General features: G+C 48.4%; 2 protein-coding genes across 2 annotated transcripts in view; both read right to left on the reverse strand.

Moving 5' to 3' along the window:
- Positions 1-5023: 5023 nt before the first annotated feature.
- On the reverse strand, positions 5024-6624 carry LOC118209923 (broad-complex core protein isoforms 1/2/3/4/5-like). Its single transcript, XM_035385650.1, has 2 exons — positions 5823-6624; positions 5024-5328 (listed from the first exon to the last, which is right to left on the reverse strand). The coding sequence occupies exon 2, from the start codon at positions 5306-5308 to the stop codon at positions 5024-5026; it is 285 nt and encodes a 94-aa protein (XP_035241541.1). The 5' UTR covers positions 5309-5328; positions 5823-6624.
- A 1032-nt stretch (positions 6625-7656) lies between these two features.
- Positions 7657-12500, reverse strand: part of omgb (oligodendrocyte myelin glycoprotein b) — a 7594-nt gene continuing 2750 nt past the window's right edge. The window contains exon 2 of the mRNA XM_035384008.1: positions 7657-9309. Coding sequence (XP_035239899.1) covers positions 8061-9309 — 1249 coding nt within the window. The 3' untranslated portion in view covers positions 7657-8060. The remainder of the gene's footprint in view (positions 9310-12500) is intronic.

The raw sequence follows: 12500 nt of genomic DNA on the forward strand, positions 1-12500 counted from the left end.
CTGGGATTCAAACACATTTGCCTAAAATGGCTGCCGTATTGTAGTCCTCGTCGGTCATCAAAGTGTGACTGTGTACCGTCTGAGTGGGGTGTGGGCTCCTCTGTCAATAGGGGAACCCCTGGGCTGCTTTTTTTTGTCTTAATCCCCCCCCCCCACCCCACCCCACCACCCGCTGTTAGGTCGACAGGCTTCAGGGTTTCCTCGCTCCGTGACGCCCTGGTGCTCAGACTGAACACGACGCCGCTTGACTCTCCTGATTTTCGTAAGGAAACTACCAAAGAGCAGCTTCATCTTTTACGTAAACAACGCGGGACCCCAGCTCTGCTTGTCCGCTGGCGTAGTACTGTCAGCAGGCAAAAGGGCATTAGTGAAACTAGGAGCTGACAGACAGTTGGCAACTTATCTTGAAAGTGAATAAACACCAGCACTGGTTGTGGTTTCGGATGTCTGGGTTGATGCCTTGACAGCCTCATAAGGAGAGTTTCCCCGTACTTTTCTTTTCTTTTAATGGTTCTGTTGCAGCAGTTCATTCTTTGATCACATTTTCTTCAAGGCCAGGGGCCGGTTGCGCCCGCTGGACGCACGCCTGGTCTTATGGGTACGTCTGACGCAGAATGAGCCCAAGGCCAGACGTAAAAAAAAAAAAAAATACACCTGTAGCAACGACTGCCTTAACAGGAAAGACCGTCTTTTTTACGCGGAACTGCTGCAACCAGCCCCAGGGGATTTCCCCCGTTCGGTCCCAAAATAACCAGTTCTGCTTTCATGCTGAGGTCAGCCATCATGTTAACGTAAGGTCTTGAGTTCATATGAGATGATCTGTATTCTGGCCTCCTCTCCCTGTGCAGAACCCTCCTCTCACCATGCAGAACCCTCCTCTCCCCATGCAGAACCCTCCTCTCCCTGTGCAGAACCCTCCTCTCCCCATGCAGAACCCTCCTCTCACCATGCAGAACCCTCCTCTCACCATGCAGAACCCTCCTCTCCCTGTGCAGAACCCTCCTCTCACCATGCAGAACCCTCCTCTCCCCATGCAGAACCCTCCTCTCACCATGCAGAACCCTCCTCTCCCTGTGCAGAACCCTCCTCTCCCCATGCAGAACCCTCCTCTCCCTGTGCAGAACCCTCCTCTCCCTGTGCAGAACCCTCCTCTCACCATGCAGAACCCTCCTCTCCCTGTGCAGAACCCTCCTCTCCCCATGCAGAACCCTCCTCTCCCTGTGCAGAACCCTCCTCTCCCTGTGCAGAACCCTCCTCTCCCCATGCAGAACCCTCCTCTCCCTGTGCAGAACCCTCCTCTCCCTGTGCAGAACCCTCCTCTCCCTGTGCAGAACCCTCCTCTCCCCATGCAGAACCCTCCTCTCCCCGTGCAGAACCCTCCTCTCCCCGTGCAGAACCCTCCTCTCCCCATGCAGAACCCTCCTCTCCCCGTGCAGAACCCTTGTTTCACACGCGCGCCCCTTCAGACCAGCTCCATGAGGAAGAGGAGGAGGCCAAGGTCCCCCAAAAATTCCGATCATCTTCTGCTACCTCATAGAGCAGCTCCTCTTCTCCGGCACTCTAAGGTTAGGCTGGTTCGGGTCCTGTGCGTGGAGCCTATCGTGTGTTGGCCTTTACCGTGGGATTCGCTCGCGAGAAACGCCCGACCGAAGACGTTGTTTTTCCCAGTCTTGTCAAACTTCTCTGAGGTTCAGTCTTTCATCGCTGTTATTTTCTTTTAGCTATTAAGATGCCAGATTTAGCCAGATTTTGATTTAGAGGGGTGTACCCCATACCCACATACAGCGCCCCGAGTTTGGCACTGCTCGGAGTTTCCCACAGAATTAACTGCAGCGACAGTATATATGTACTACAGGTCTGCACATATTTACGTCTTTGGAACGATGAAAACTAATACCTTTGACTTTGTCAGACCTGAAAATGTACATATTGCTATAATTGTCCTGTTTGAAATGAAACTTCTACAAAAACAGTGTTGGTGGAGTTGAGTTTTTTACTGAATCGGTTAATATTGATGTGATGAAATGTTTCAGTGAGACTGAACCTCACTGGAAGGGTAGATTGCTTAGGGAGGCTCATTGCCAAGCTCTCAGACTGCTAGCTTGGAAATATAGAAATCTGACAGCTCCTGGAGGAAATGTGTGTAAATACCAGCCTCCATCTGAATAGGCTGTATTTGCGTATCATTTGTGTATCAGTCCTGTGTGTGTGTGTGTGTGTGCAGGCATGTGTGTGCATGTGTGTGTGGGTGAAAAAGAAGGAATAAGTGAAACTACAGCACAGTTCTGATATGACATTGCAACATTTGGAACTTTGTTCCAGAAGCTTGGATCCTGGTATGGTCTCTTCTCTGTGATAACATCGGTTCCCTTTTAATTGAACACTGCAGATTATTTACTTCCTAATTTACCTAATGATACGTAACTCTGGCTTGACATAAAAGCAGACCACAAAAGAGTGACCGAGGGGAAGCCTAGCCACAGTCCATCGAGGTCTGTCATTTACCAATAGTGTAGACTACCCAGCATTTAAACCAGTCAATCGAGGTTAGTCATTACCAATAGTGTAGACTACCCAGCATTTAAACCAGTCCATTGAGGTCTGTCATTTACCAATAGTATAGACTACCCAACATTTAAACCAGTCAATCGAGGTTTGTCATTACCAATAGTGTAGACTACCCAGCATTTAAACCAGTCCATTGAGGTTTGTCATTTACCAATAGTGTAGACTACCCAGAATTTAAACCAGTCCATTGAGGTCTGTCATTTACCAACAGTGTAGACTACCCAGCATTTAAACCAGTCAATCGAGGCTTGTCATTTACCAGTGGTGTAGACTACCCAGCATTTAAACCAGTCCATTGAGGTCTGTCATTTACCAATAGTGTAGACTACCCAGCATTTAAACCAGTCAATCGAGGCTTGTCATTTACCAGTGGTGTACATTACCCAGCATTTAAACCAGTCCATTGAGGTCTGTCATTTACGAATAGTGTAGACTACCCAGCATTTAAACCAGTCCATTGAGGTTTGTCATTTACCAATAGTGTAGACCACCCAGCATTTAAACCAGTCCATTGAGGTCTGTAATTTACCAATAGTGTAGACTACCCAGCATTTAAACCAGTCAATTGAGGCTTGTCATTTACCAGTGGTGTACACTACCCAGCATTTAAACCAGTCAATCGAGGCTTGTCATTTACCAATAGTGTAGACTACCCAGCATTTAAACCAGTCAATCGAGGTCTGTCATTTACCAATAGTGTAGACTACCCAGGATTTAAACCTTATGCATTAACATCTTACGCTTCAGCATTCAGCAGCATGCTTTTCCCAAACTACCTTAGAAAAGTGCACATATGAAGGTCTAGGCTACCGGCTGTTGTGATGTAGAGTCATGTGTCATTACATAAACCCACAGCACTGCATCTGTCCTGGATTTACTTGAGAATCTCTGCTTCATGCCATTCTGTTCCATCCATTGACAGCTTGGTGTAAAAAAGCAGTACTTTCTGATATCGGTGTGATACTTACCTGTAGCTAAATATGACCCATATTCTGCTGGCAGAACTCAACTTATATATTTTCTGTCTCTCCAGTTTTTAATCTCCTTTTAAAATGTTAAACTCACTCAGAAGTCCTTGGTTTACTTTTTCTAGTGTCACGAGTTGTAAATGTTAGATTTGCTCCAGTTTTGTCCTCCATCTGTTTCCCTTTGCAAGCGTTTCTGTGTCTTTCTTATATAGTGTGGTGCTTGGAACTTGACACAATACACTGTCAACAGACCAGTCTGCAGCAATAATAGCAGCGTGAACACACGTTAGTTGATTTATTGAGACACACCCAAAACAAGCTGGAAGAGGTTTTCACAATAAGGAAACGTGCCTTTGAGCACGACAGCTTGCACATGTACATTTATCTTAATAACGGTATTACATTGTTATTACTTAGTTACTAACATTATTACTTGCGTGTGGATCGATGCTGAAATTTACAAGAAAATTTCTCAGGTACTTTAGAGTACAATTACTTAGGATTTCTACATTAAATAACTCAGCAGGTTACAGCTGTTTGATGACGGTCATTAGGAATATAAACAAGAGAAGAGAATGTATTTATATATTTTAAGACAGAGAATGTATTTATATATTTGAAGAGACACGGTTTGTGTGAAATACCGGTTTTTCTGCGAGCCCTTCGTCATCGGCCTGCTCCGCACCACCATTGAAAAGACCTGACCGTGGCACGGCTACCGACAGCATGAGCCTTTACAGCGGCCTTACAGCGACAGTACCTGGGTTCTAAGAGATTCTGCTCCTAAGTGACCGACAGCCTGCTTCTACAACACGACATGAAACACAGGGAAAGGGCTTGGTTGGACACCTTAAGCGCGCACAAATCTGCACCGTGTTGTAACTGAACTTGTTTGGTTCATTTGCCAAATTTACCACTATCCCTGGGAAGAGAAAAAACAATATTTGATTTTTCAAATAATCAATCATGGACAGCCACTCCCTTCTTCCCCCTCTTTCCTTTCCTGTATGTTTTTCCTCCCGACATCTTTACATGGGTTCGAAAGCCCAGCCTGAATTTTGTGCTACATTGCAATGTCACTCATCTAACGGGAGGAATGGAAATCTGAAAATTAAACCGAAATTAAAACATGTTTAAAAAAAATAAATAAATAAATAATAGTCTGGTTTCTGCATTTTTCAAACAGCGTTTTTTTTTTTGTTTTTCTTAATCCAGGTTTCCAACTTGAAATAATAAAGAAGGCTTCGGGGAACTCTGAGTGATTTCAGTGCGGAGTCGAGCGGGTTGGAGGTTGGCGTCATCAGAGTGGCAGCAGTGGCGTTGCAGGGTTCTTCTTGTTGTCCAAATTCGGAGGTAAACCCATTCTGACCGCTGGGGCAGGGTGCAGGGGAAGATGTGGGGTCGGTTAAGGGCACCCGGGGGGGGGGCAGTGGGGTTTGGGTGGGGTTTTGGGGGGGGGGGAGCGGGGGGGCGGAGGGGCGGAAGCTCTACAGCAGGACGGCGCTCAGGGCCAGGGCCAGGGTGGCTCCGGTGGACCACCCAGGGCACCGGGGGGCGGTGGAGGTGGGACGGGCCAACATGGTGGGGTGCGGGGCCCCGCCGGTGCTGTTGCCGGTCCCGTTGTTGTTGTTGTGGTTGTTGTTGCCGGTGGCGGTGGTGGTGGTGGCGGCGGTGGTGGGGGTGCTGGCTTTTGTCAGCGCCCCCTGGCTCTCCGTCACCAGGTGCACCATCAGCACGGCCACCAGCAGACCCATCCCCACCTTCGCCAGCATCCGGAACTCCGACAGGTGACCTGCAGTTTCAGACAAAAGGGTGCACGGGCAAAAGGGTGCACGGGCAAAAGGGTGCACGGGCAAAAGGGTGCACGGGGTGACCTGTGAACGCTGCAGCACACTGCATCCTGCCAACTCTTACTCCTTCCTTCTCCTTCTCCTTCTCTTTCTCACTTTCTCTCTCTTCTTCTTTCAGATAAAACCCCAGAAACGAATATCTTTAAAAAATGATGCTGCTCTCTCCCTGCTGACAAGAGAAAATAGCTATTGTTCCAAAAGCTTTATCTCTCTTTTTTTTTTGCTCCCTCTCATTCTCTTTTTCGGACACACACACACACACACACAAGCATTCAGAGTGGATCTGCCAATCGATTTTTCCCCATCCAATCAGCTTTTCTCCATCCGCCACCCGCATCCCCTACCCAAATACCGCCTCTCCTGCCGCAGCGTGTGATTGGGCAGTGAGGTGCCGAGGTGCCACTGGGCAGACAGGTGAATTCAGGCAGGTACTCACCTGTGCAGGTGTAAAAGTGTGTGTCCGTGTGTGGAGTCCGGTGTTCTGACCCTGGATGAGCCTGCAGTCGGCAGGAGCCCGCCCTTTATTGCCCTGTGTCTATGACATCACTGCAGGGGGTGGGGCTGGGCATCAACAAGTTGAGCTGAGTCACTTTGCTGTAAACATATGTGAGGAAACTCGTCTGCATTATCGCTGGCTGCTCATGTGGAGCCTTCACGGACTTTAAAGTCCTGCCCAATGGGTGCCACAGTGCCACCCAGTGGCAGGCCAGGGGCAGGGGTCAGTGTTTTCTCAGGTGAATTGTGTGCCAGCTTGGAAAATGATTTGTTCAATCAGCATAATTATTGTGACAGTCATTTTTTGCAAACCAAAGAAATTTTATATTGACCAACTACACTTTAGTAGAACTTGTGTTATGACCATATCTGTAGTTCTTTGTTTTTTTTCACGGTTGAAATGTGACACTCAAGGTTACGTAATCAAATTGACCTCTCATCACCTGGTTTTTGTCTCTGTAGTCCTTTCTCATGGTAATGGCATCTGTGATTTCTGTATATGTTTGCTTGTGAATGAATGAGTGAGTCTGTGTGACAGCGTGCATGTGTGTGTGTGTGTGTGTGCCTGTGCCTGCCACCAAAATCACATCACCGAAAATATACCACCAAAACTACATCCCAACACACAAATAACCAAAACTACACCCTAACACATACCACCAAAACTACATCCCAATACATACCATCAAGACCACATCCCAGCACACATACCACCAAAACCACATCCCAACACGCATACCACCAAGACCACATCCCAACACACAAACCACCAAAACCACCAATACCACATCCCAACAACATACCACCAAAAATACACCCTAACACACAAACCACCAAAACCACACCCCAACACACATACCGCCAAAACCACATCCCAACACACATACCACCATAACCACATCCCAACACACATATCACCAAAATCACATCCTAACACACATACCACCAAAACCACATCCCAACACACATACCACCAAAACCACATCCCGACACACAAACCACCAAAACCACATCCCAACACACAAACCACCAAGATCACATCCCAACACATAAACCACCAAAACCACATCCCAACACACATATCACCAAAATCACATCCTAACACACATACTACCAAAACCACATCCCACCACACATACCACCAAAATCACATCCCAACACACAAACCACCAAAATCACATCCCAACACATAAACCACCAAGACCACATCCCAACACATAAACCACCAAAACCACATCCCAACACACAAACCACCAAAACCACATCCCACCACACATACCACCAAAACCACATCCCAACACACATACCACCAAAACACATCCCAACACACAAACCACCAAGACCACATCCCAACACACAAACCACCAAAACCACATCCCAACACACAAACCACCAAGACCACATCCCAACACACATACCACCAAAACCACATCCCAACACACATATCACCAAAATCACATCCTAACACACATACCACCAAAACCACATCCCACCACACATACCACCAAAATCACATCCCAACACACAAACCACCAAGACCACATCCCAACACATAAACCACCAAGACCACATCCCAACACACAAACCACCAAAACCACATCCCAACACACATATCACCAAAATCACATCCTAACACACATACCACCAAAACCACATCCCACCACACATACCACCAAAATCACATCCCAACACACAAACCACCAAGACCACATCCCAACACATAAACCACCAAGACCACATCCCAACACACAAACCACCAAAACTACACCCCAAAGTTATTTTCTTGTTTTTTTATATTTATAAAATACAGCATTATACTTCTGTGGACAAGCATAATACAGAGGTTGGAACATTTGGATGCCAGTAATACTGTTAAATAGCTGTGTTCCTTGAAGCATTAGACACTGTAGATAGATAATTTATATTGATGAGGGTATGCACACATTATGTAGTCATACATTACTCTCAACCAAATCTGCATTCGGCAGTTGACATGTTGATAAGCATTCAGAAGAAGAACATAAACATCCGGTTTTAATATAGGCAGTAACAGTCAGAGATTACCATAATGATAATAATTTTTAAAAATGCGAACTGTGGACCCACTAAAGTTATGGGTCGCTCGTTTTTCAAAGAGGGCTGGAAAGTTCCGTAGAGTTTTGGGGGGGGGCGGGGGAGTTCATGGTTCAGGACGGAGAGGGTGGAAAAGGGGGTTTAGAACTTTTTGAGGGATATGACTGTTAAAAAAAACGGTCAGGGCGATGATGGACGGAGGAGGGGCTTTGAGTCCATCACTCCTGCTGCGGGCGACTCCTAGCCCCGCCCCGCCCTCGCCAGCCTCGCCCCCGACTCCCCCCGCCTTGCCAGCTCTCCGTGGGCGGGGGGTCGTGCTCATGCGCGTGGACAAGGTGGGCGGGGTGGAAGTCAAAGACGGGTGGTGGCTGCGGGACGGGGCGGGGTTCCCATCGGGGCCCGGCGGGGGACGGGTGGGGTCCGGGATCACGAGGGCAGATTTCGACAGGAACCCCGAGGTGACGGCCTGCATGGGGGGCCGGCTGGGGCGGGCGCGGCGGGTGTCGGCCCCCGCGGGGTGCAGGGTGTAGTGCCACGACCCCGTGGAGGTCAGGTGGGCCTCCCCGCAGACGGGATGGGTGTGGCACGGGCACCCCAAAATCCGAGCGGAGGTCAGCCGCATCCAGTCCAGCAGGCCCCGCAGGCCCTCGGCGTCCTCGCACGCCCACGGGTTGTCGTAGAGAGTGAGGAGGCGGAGCCCGTGCAGCTTGGCGAACGCCTGCCCGTCCGCCGCCGCGAACCGGTTCCCGTGCAGGTAGAGCTGGGCCAGCCGCCCCATCCGGTCCAGCGACCCCGGCAGGATCTGCACCAGGTAGTTGTGGGACAGGTCCACCGTCTCCAGGTTGGCGGGCATGTTGGTGGGGACGGTCCAGAACTTGTTGTGGCTGAGGTTGAGCGACAGCAGGCCCGTCAGCGTGTTGTTGATGAACACCACGCGCTCCAGCTGATTGGCCGAGAGGTCGAGGGCGCGCAGGTTCCAGTGGTAGGCCGTGTCGTTCTTCTCCAGCTGGCGCAGGCGGTTCCCCGCCGCGTGGACGTCCCACAGGGCGCGGGGCAGCCCCGCGGGCAGGCGGGACAGGCGGTTGTGGGACAGGTCGAGGGCGCGCAGGTGGGTGAAGTGGGCCAGCTTGCCGTCCAGGTCGTGCAGCCGGTTGCGCGACAGGTTGAGGGCGCGGATGTTGTGCTGCAGGCCGTCCGGCAGCAGGGAGAGGCCGCGCCCGGAGCAGTCCACCGTCCTGTGGCCGCGCGCGCACGAGCACATGGGGGGGCAGACGCTCAGCCCGCCCCTTCCCAAAAGGAGCAGCAGCATCAGGGCGCAGGACAGGTGGGTGCAGGGGGGCATCTTCAGGACTCTCCTGTGGTGGGTAGGGGGAGGAAACAAGGACAAAATGAGTGAGGTTTTTGGGACTTGACTGAATGCCGCAGCAGTTACCTGATGCTCATTTTGGCGATTAGTCTCAGATTGTTGGCATACTTCTTTGGAGCCGTTGGGCTTGTTTATCTGCTCCAAAGCCCTGGGTTTTAGAACGGAAAACCTGAGAGATTACGTTTGAAAAACAAACCGCTTTTGTGTGATTAATTTTCTCCCCGATTTTTTATTGCTTCGTTGTTTGCGTGTGATTTCACGGACCATTCCTGACTGAGAACATTTGGCCGTTTCAGACATGACGACGACGCTTTGGCCCGCTATCATTGGTGGACGTGCCGTTTGAGCGCAGTGTGCTTCCTGGCTGCGTGACCGAAGAGGAACCCAGTTCCCGTTGCCATGGCGCCCCCTCTGGAGTGACAGGTAAATGGCGGAATCCTTACTGACCGTTCTGTGTGTGACCCATCGATGAACTACATTACATTACATAACAGGCATTTACACAGGCACAACTTTTACATAGCATTTACATTGCATCCATTTATGCAACTGGATACATACTGAAGCAATGCAGGTTAAGTACCTCGCTCAAGGGTACAATGTCAGAGTCCTGCCTGGGAATCAAACCTGTGACCTTTCGGTTACAATATCTGCTCCTTACCCGTTATACTACCCTGCTGCCCTAGAACTAGACTGGACAATCCTGCTCTCAGCGATTGGGAATAAATCTGCCCTCAGTCAAGTGCACTCAATCAACGCCTCTAAGCAAAGTGCCCTTAGTTAAGGGCCCCCATTCAAGCACCCTCAGTCAAGTGCCCACTCAAATGGCCTCACTCAACTACCCTACTTTAAGCACCCTTAGTCAACTACCCTTCTTTAAGCACCCTTAGTCAACTACCCTTCTTTAAGCACCCTTAGTCAACTACCCTGCTTTCAGTGCCCCCAGTGCACTGCTCTTCAGAAAGTGTCCTCAGTCCCTATCTAGTATCTAAACATGCTACAGTTATCTGAGCTGAATGCTGTTCCCACAGAGCGGGTGCAGATGTTTTCTGTGAGCCCTGTCGGTACAGGGTCTCTAATTATTTTGCTTTGCAGTTGTGTAATTCTGCTGGTGAATGATTTATTTTTGGTCTGTGTCTCTCTGAGTTCGTCTGTACATGCTAAGACGTCAGCAGGTTGTTATGCTCCACCCTGGAGTGAGAGGAAACAGTTTCCCCCCGTTCAGGTCTGGGGGGAGGGGCCTTGGCGTTACAAGCTGGGTACATGCAGGCTCTGGAGAAGAGTAGAAGCAGTCATGGAAGAGGGTGGTTTGAATCAGTGGTGTGAATTTCGAATTTTAACGGTGTTTGCACACACTCATTTGAAGCCCTTGTTATTGTGGCTGTTTTTTTTTTGCTTGTTTATCATTGTATTATAGATTTTTTGTCTTTTATTGTCTTTGTGTTTTCCTTTTTTTGGGGAAATTCTGGGTACTTTCATTTCATCACTTTCTTTCGTCTTTTTTCTGCTAGGCCGTATACTGAACACCTGCCTGATCACCCTGTTTTTGGGCTTCTGTGCCTTCCTGCCACCTCCCTTGGTCAAAAGGTCCCGTCGCATCTTAACAGTTGACTTTGGTTCAGTGCCCTTACTCAGAAGCCCTCAGTTTAGTGCCCTGAGTCAAAATCCCTCAGTTATGAACTGTCAGTCAACTACCCTAGTCAAGTGCCCTTAATCAAGTGCCCTAAGTCAAACACCTCCAGTCAAGTCCTCTTATGCGCCCTTAGTCAATTTGCCTTAATCCAGAGTCCTCAGTTAAGTGCCCTTACTGAAGTGCCCTTAGTCCTCAATTATTTGGCCTCAGTCCACGGCCTTTAGTAAAACACCCTTAATAAAGTGCCCTCAGTCAAGTGCCCTTACTCAAGTACCCTCAGTTATGTTCCCTCAGCCACCTGTGTTTATTGAAGCACCCTTAATCAAGCGCACTTACTCAATCCTACACATCAGCTGACCTGAGCAAGGAAAGCAGGTTTTATATTTACAAAAAAGTAACTTTTTTTTGGATGAAAGTCTGATTAATTAGACTTTCATTCAAATCCATGGCACATCAGAGGCCTGGCTGCAGCTGGGTAGCATCTGTGACTACTGAACATAAAGATATAATTACCAGCCATCATTACTGCCATACAGATGCAAAGCACGACTGAATCAACGTTTTTACACCACATTGAAAACTTCACTGGTGGCTGTATTACTGTGAGTGTGTGAGTGTGTGAGTAAATGAGCTTATGAGTGGCGTGTGTGCCTTGTTATGGACTGGTGACTTGTCCAGGGTGTATTCCTGCCTCTCGCCCACTGCATGCTGGGATAGACTCCAGCACCCTTCATTTCTTGCAGTTTTCACGCCTAAAATTGATAAACAATTAAATGTTATTGCTAAAGCACAAACACAGTGCATTTCAGGGACTTGCGCGAAGCTTACAAACATGCAGTCCTCCACAAACCAGAAGGCAAGTACCTTACGTCCAGTACAAATTTACATAGAGATACGAACATATCCTTGCGAAGGTGGGATTTTATAAATAACTAATCATTCATGATTTTCTGTGTAAGCCACTATTTAATATACAACTTAATTTTAAGACCATTTTATAAATGAGGCCCCTGATCCAAAATCTAGATGTAAATGAATCACCTGCTGGTTATGTGGAGGTACTGCACGTGTGAGTTCCACACACAAGTCCCAGAAGCGGACTGTGTTTGCGTTTAAGAATATTATTTCATTGATAATCAATTTTCGGCACAAAGGGTGCGAGCGATGTTGACGTGCAACCTTATTTTAGTCTGCATTCTCAATGCCAGGCATTTTTAAAGCATATTCATGTTCAAATAGAAGTTGATTTGAGATTTACAGTACATATCACAGGTGCATGAGATGCAGATACACCACGTCGAAGCAAATTGTTCTTATAATTGAAGTGTAAGCACAACTTGGGAAACGGTTTTAAGATTGCATTTAAGCTTAAATCCAAGAGCATTCTTATGAGTGAGGCCCCAGGCTTCTGTATCCTATCTTATCCAATAGCTGACAGGCGAAGCAGGTCCTAGGTCAGCAGAAGTGAAGTGTGTGTTCCTGATATGACAAACTGCTGCGTTCACTTGTGCCGCTGTTTGGGCACCTGCCCAGTGGGGGCTGGGGCC

The sequence above is a fragment of the Anguilla anguilla genome, chromosome 12 (assembly GCF_013347855.1).
Source record: "Anguilla anguilla isolate fAngAng1 chromosome 12, fAngAng1.pri, whole genome shotgun sequence".
NCBI classification, from domain to species: Eukaryota; Metazoa; Chordata; class Actinopteri; order Anguilliformes; family Anguillidae; genus Anguilla; species Anguilla anguilla.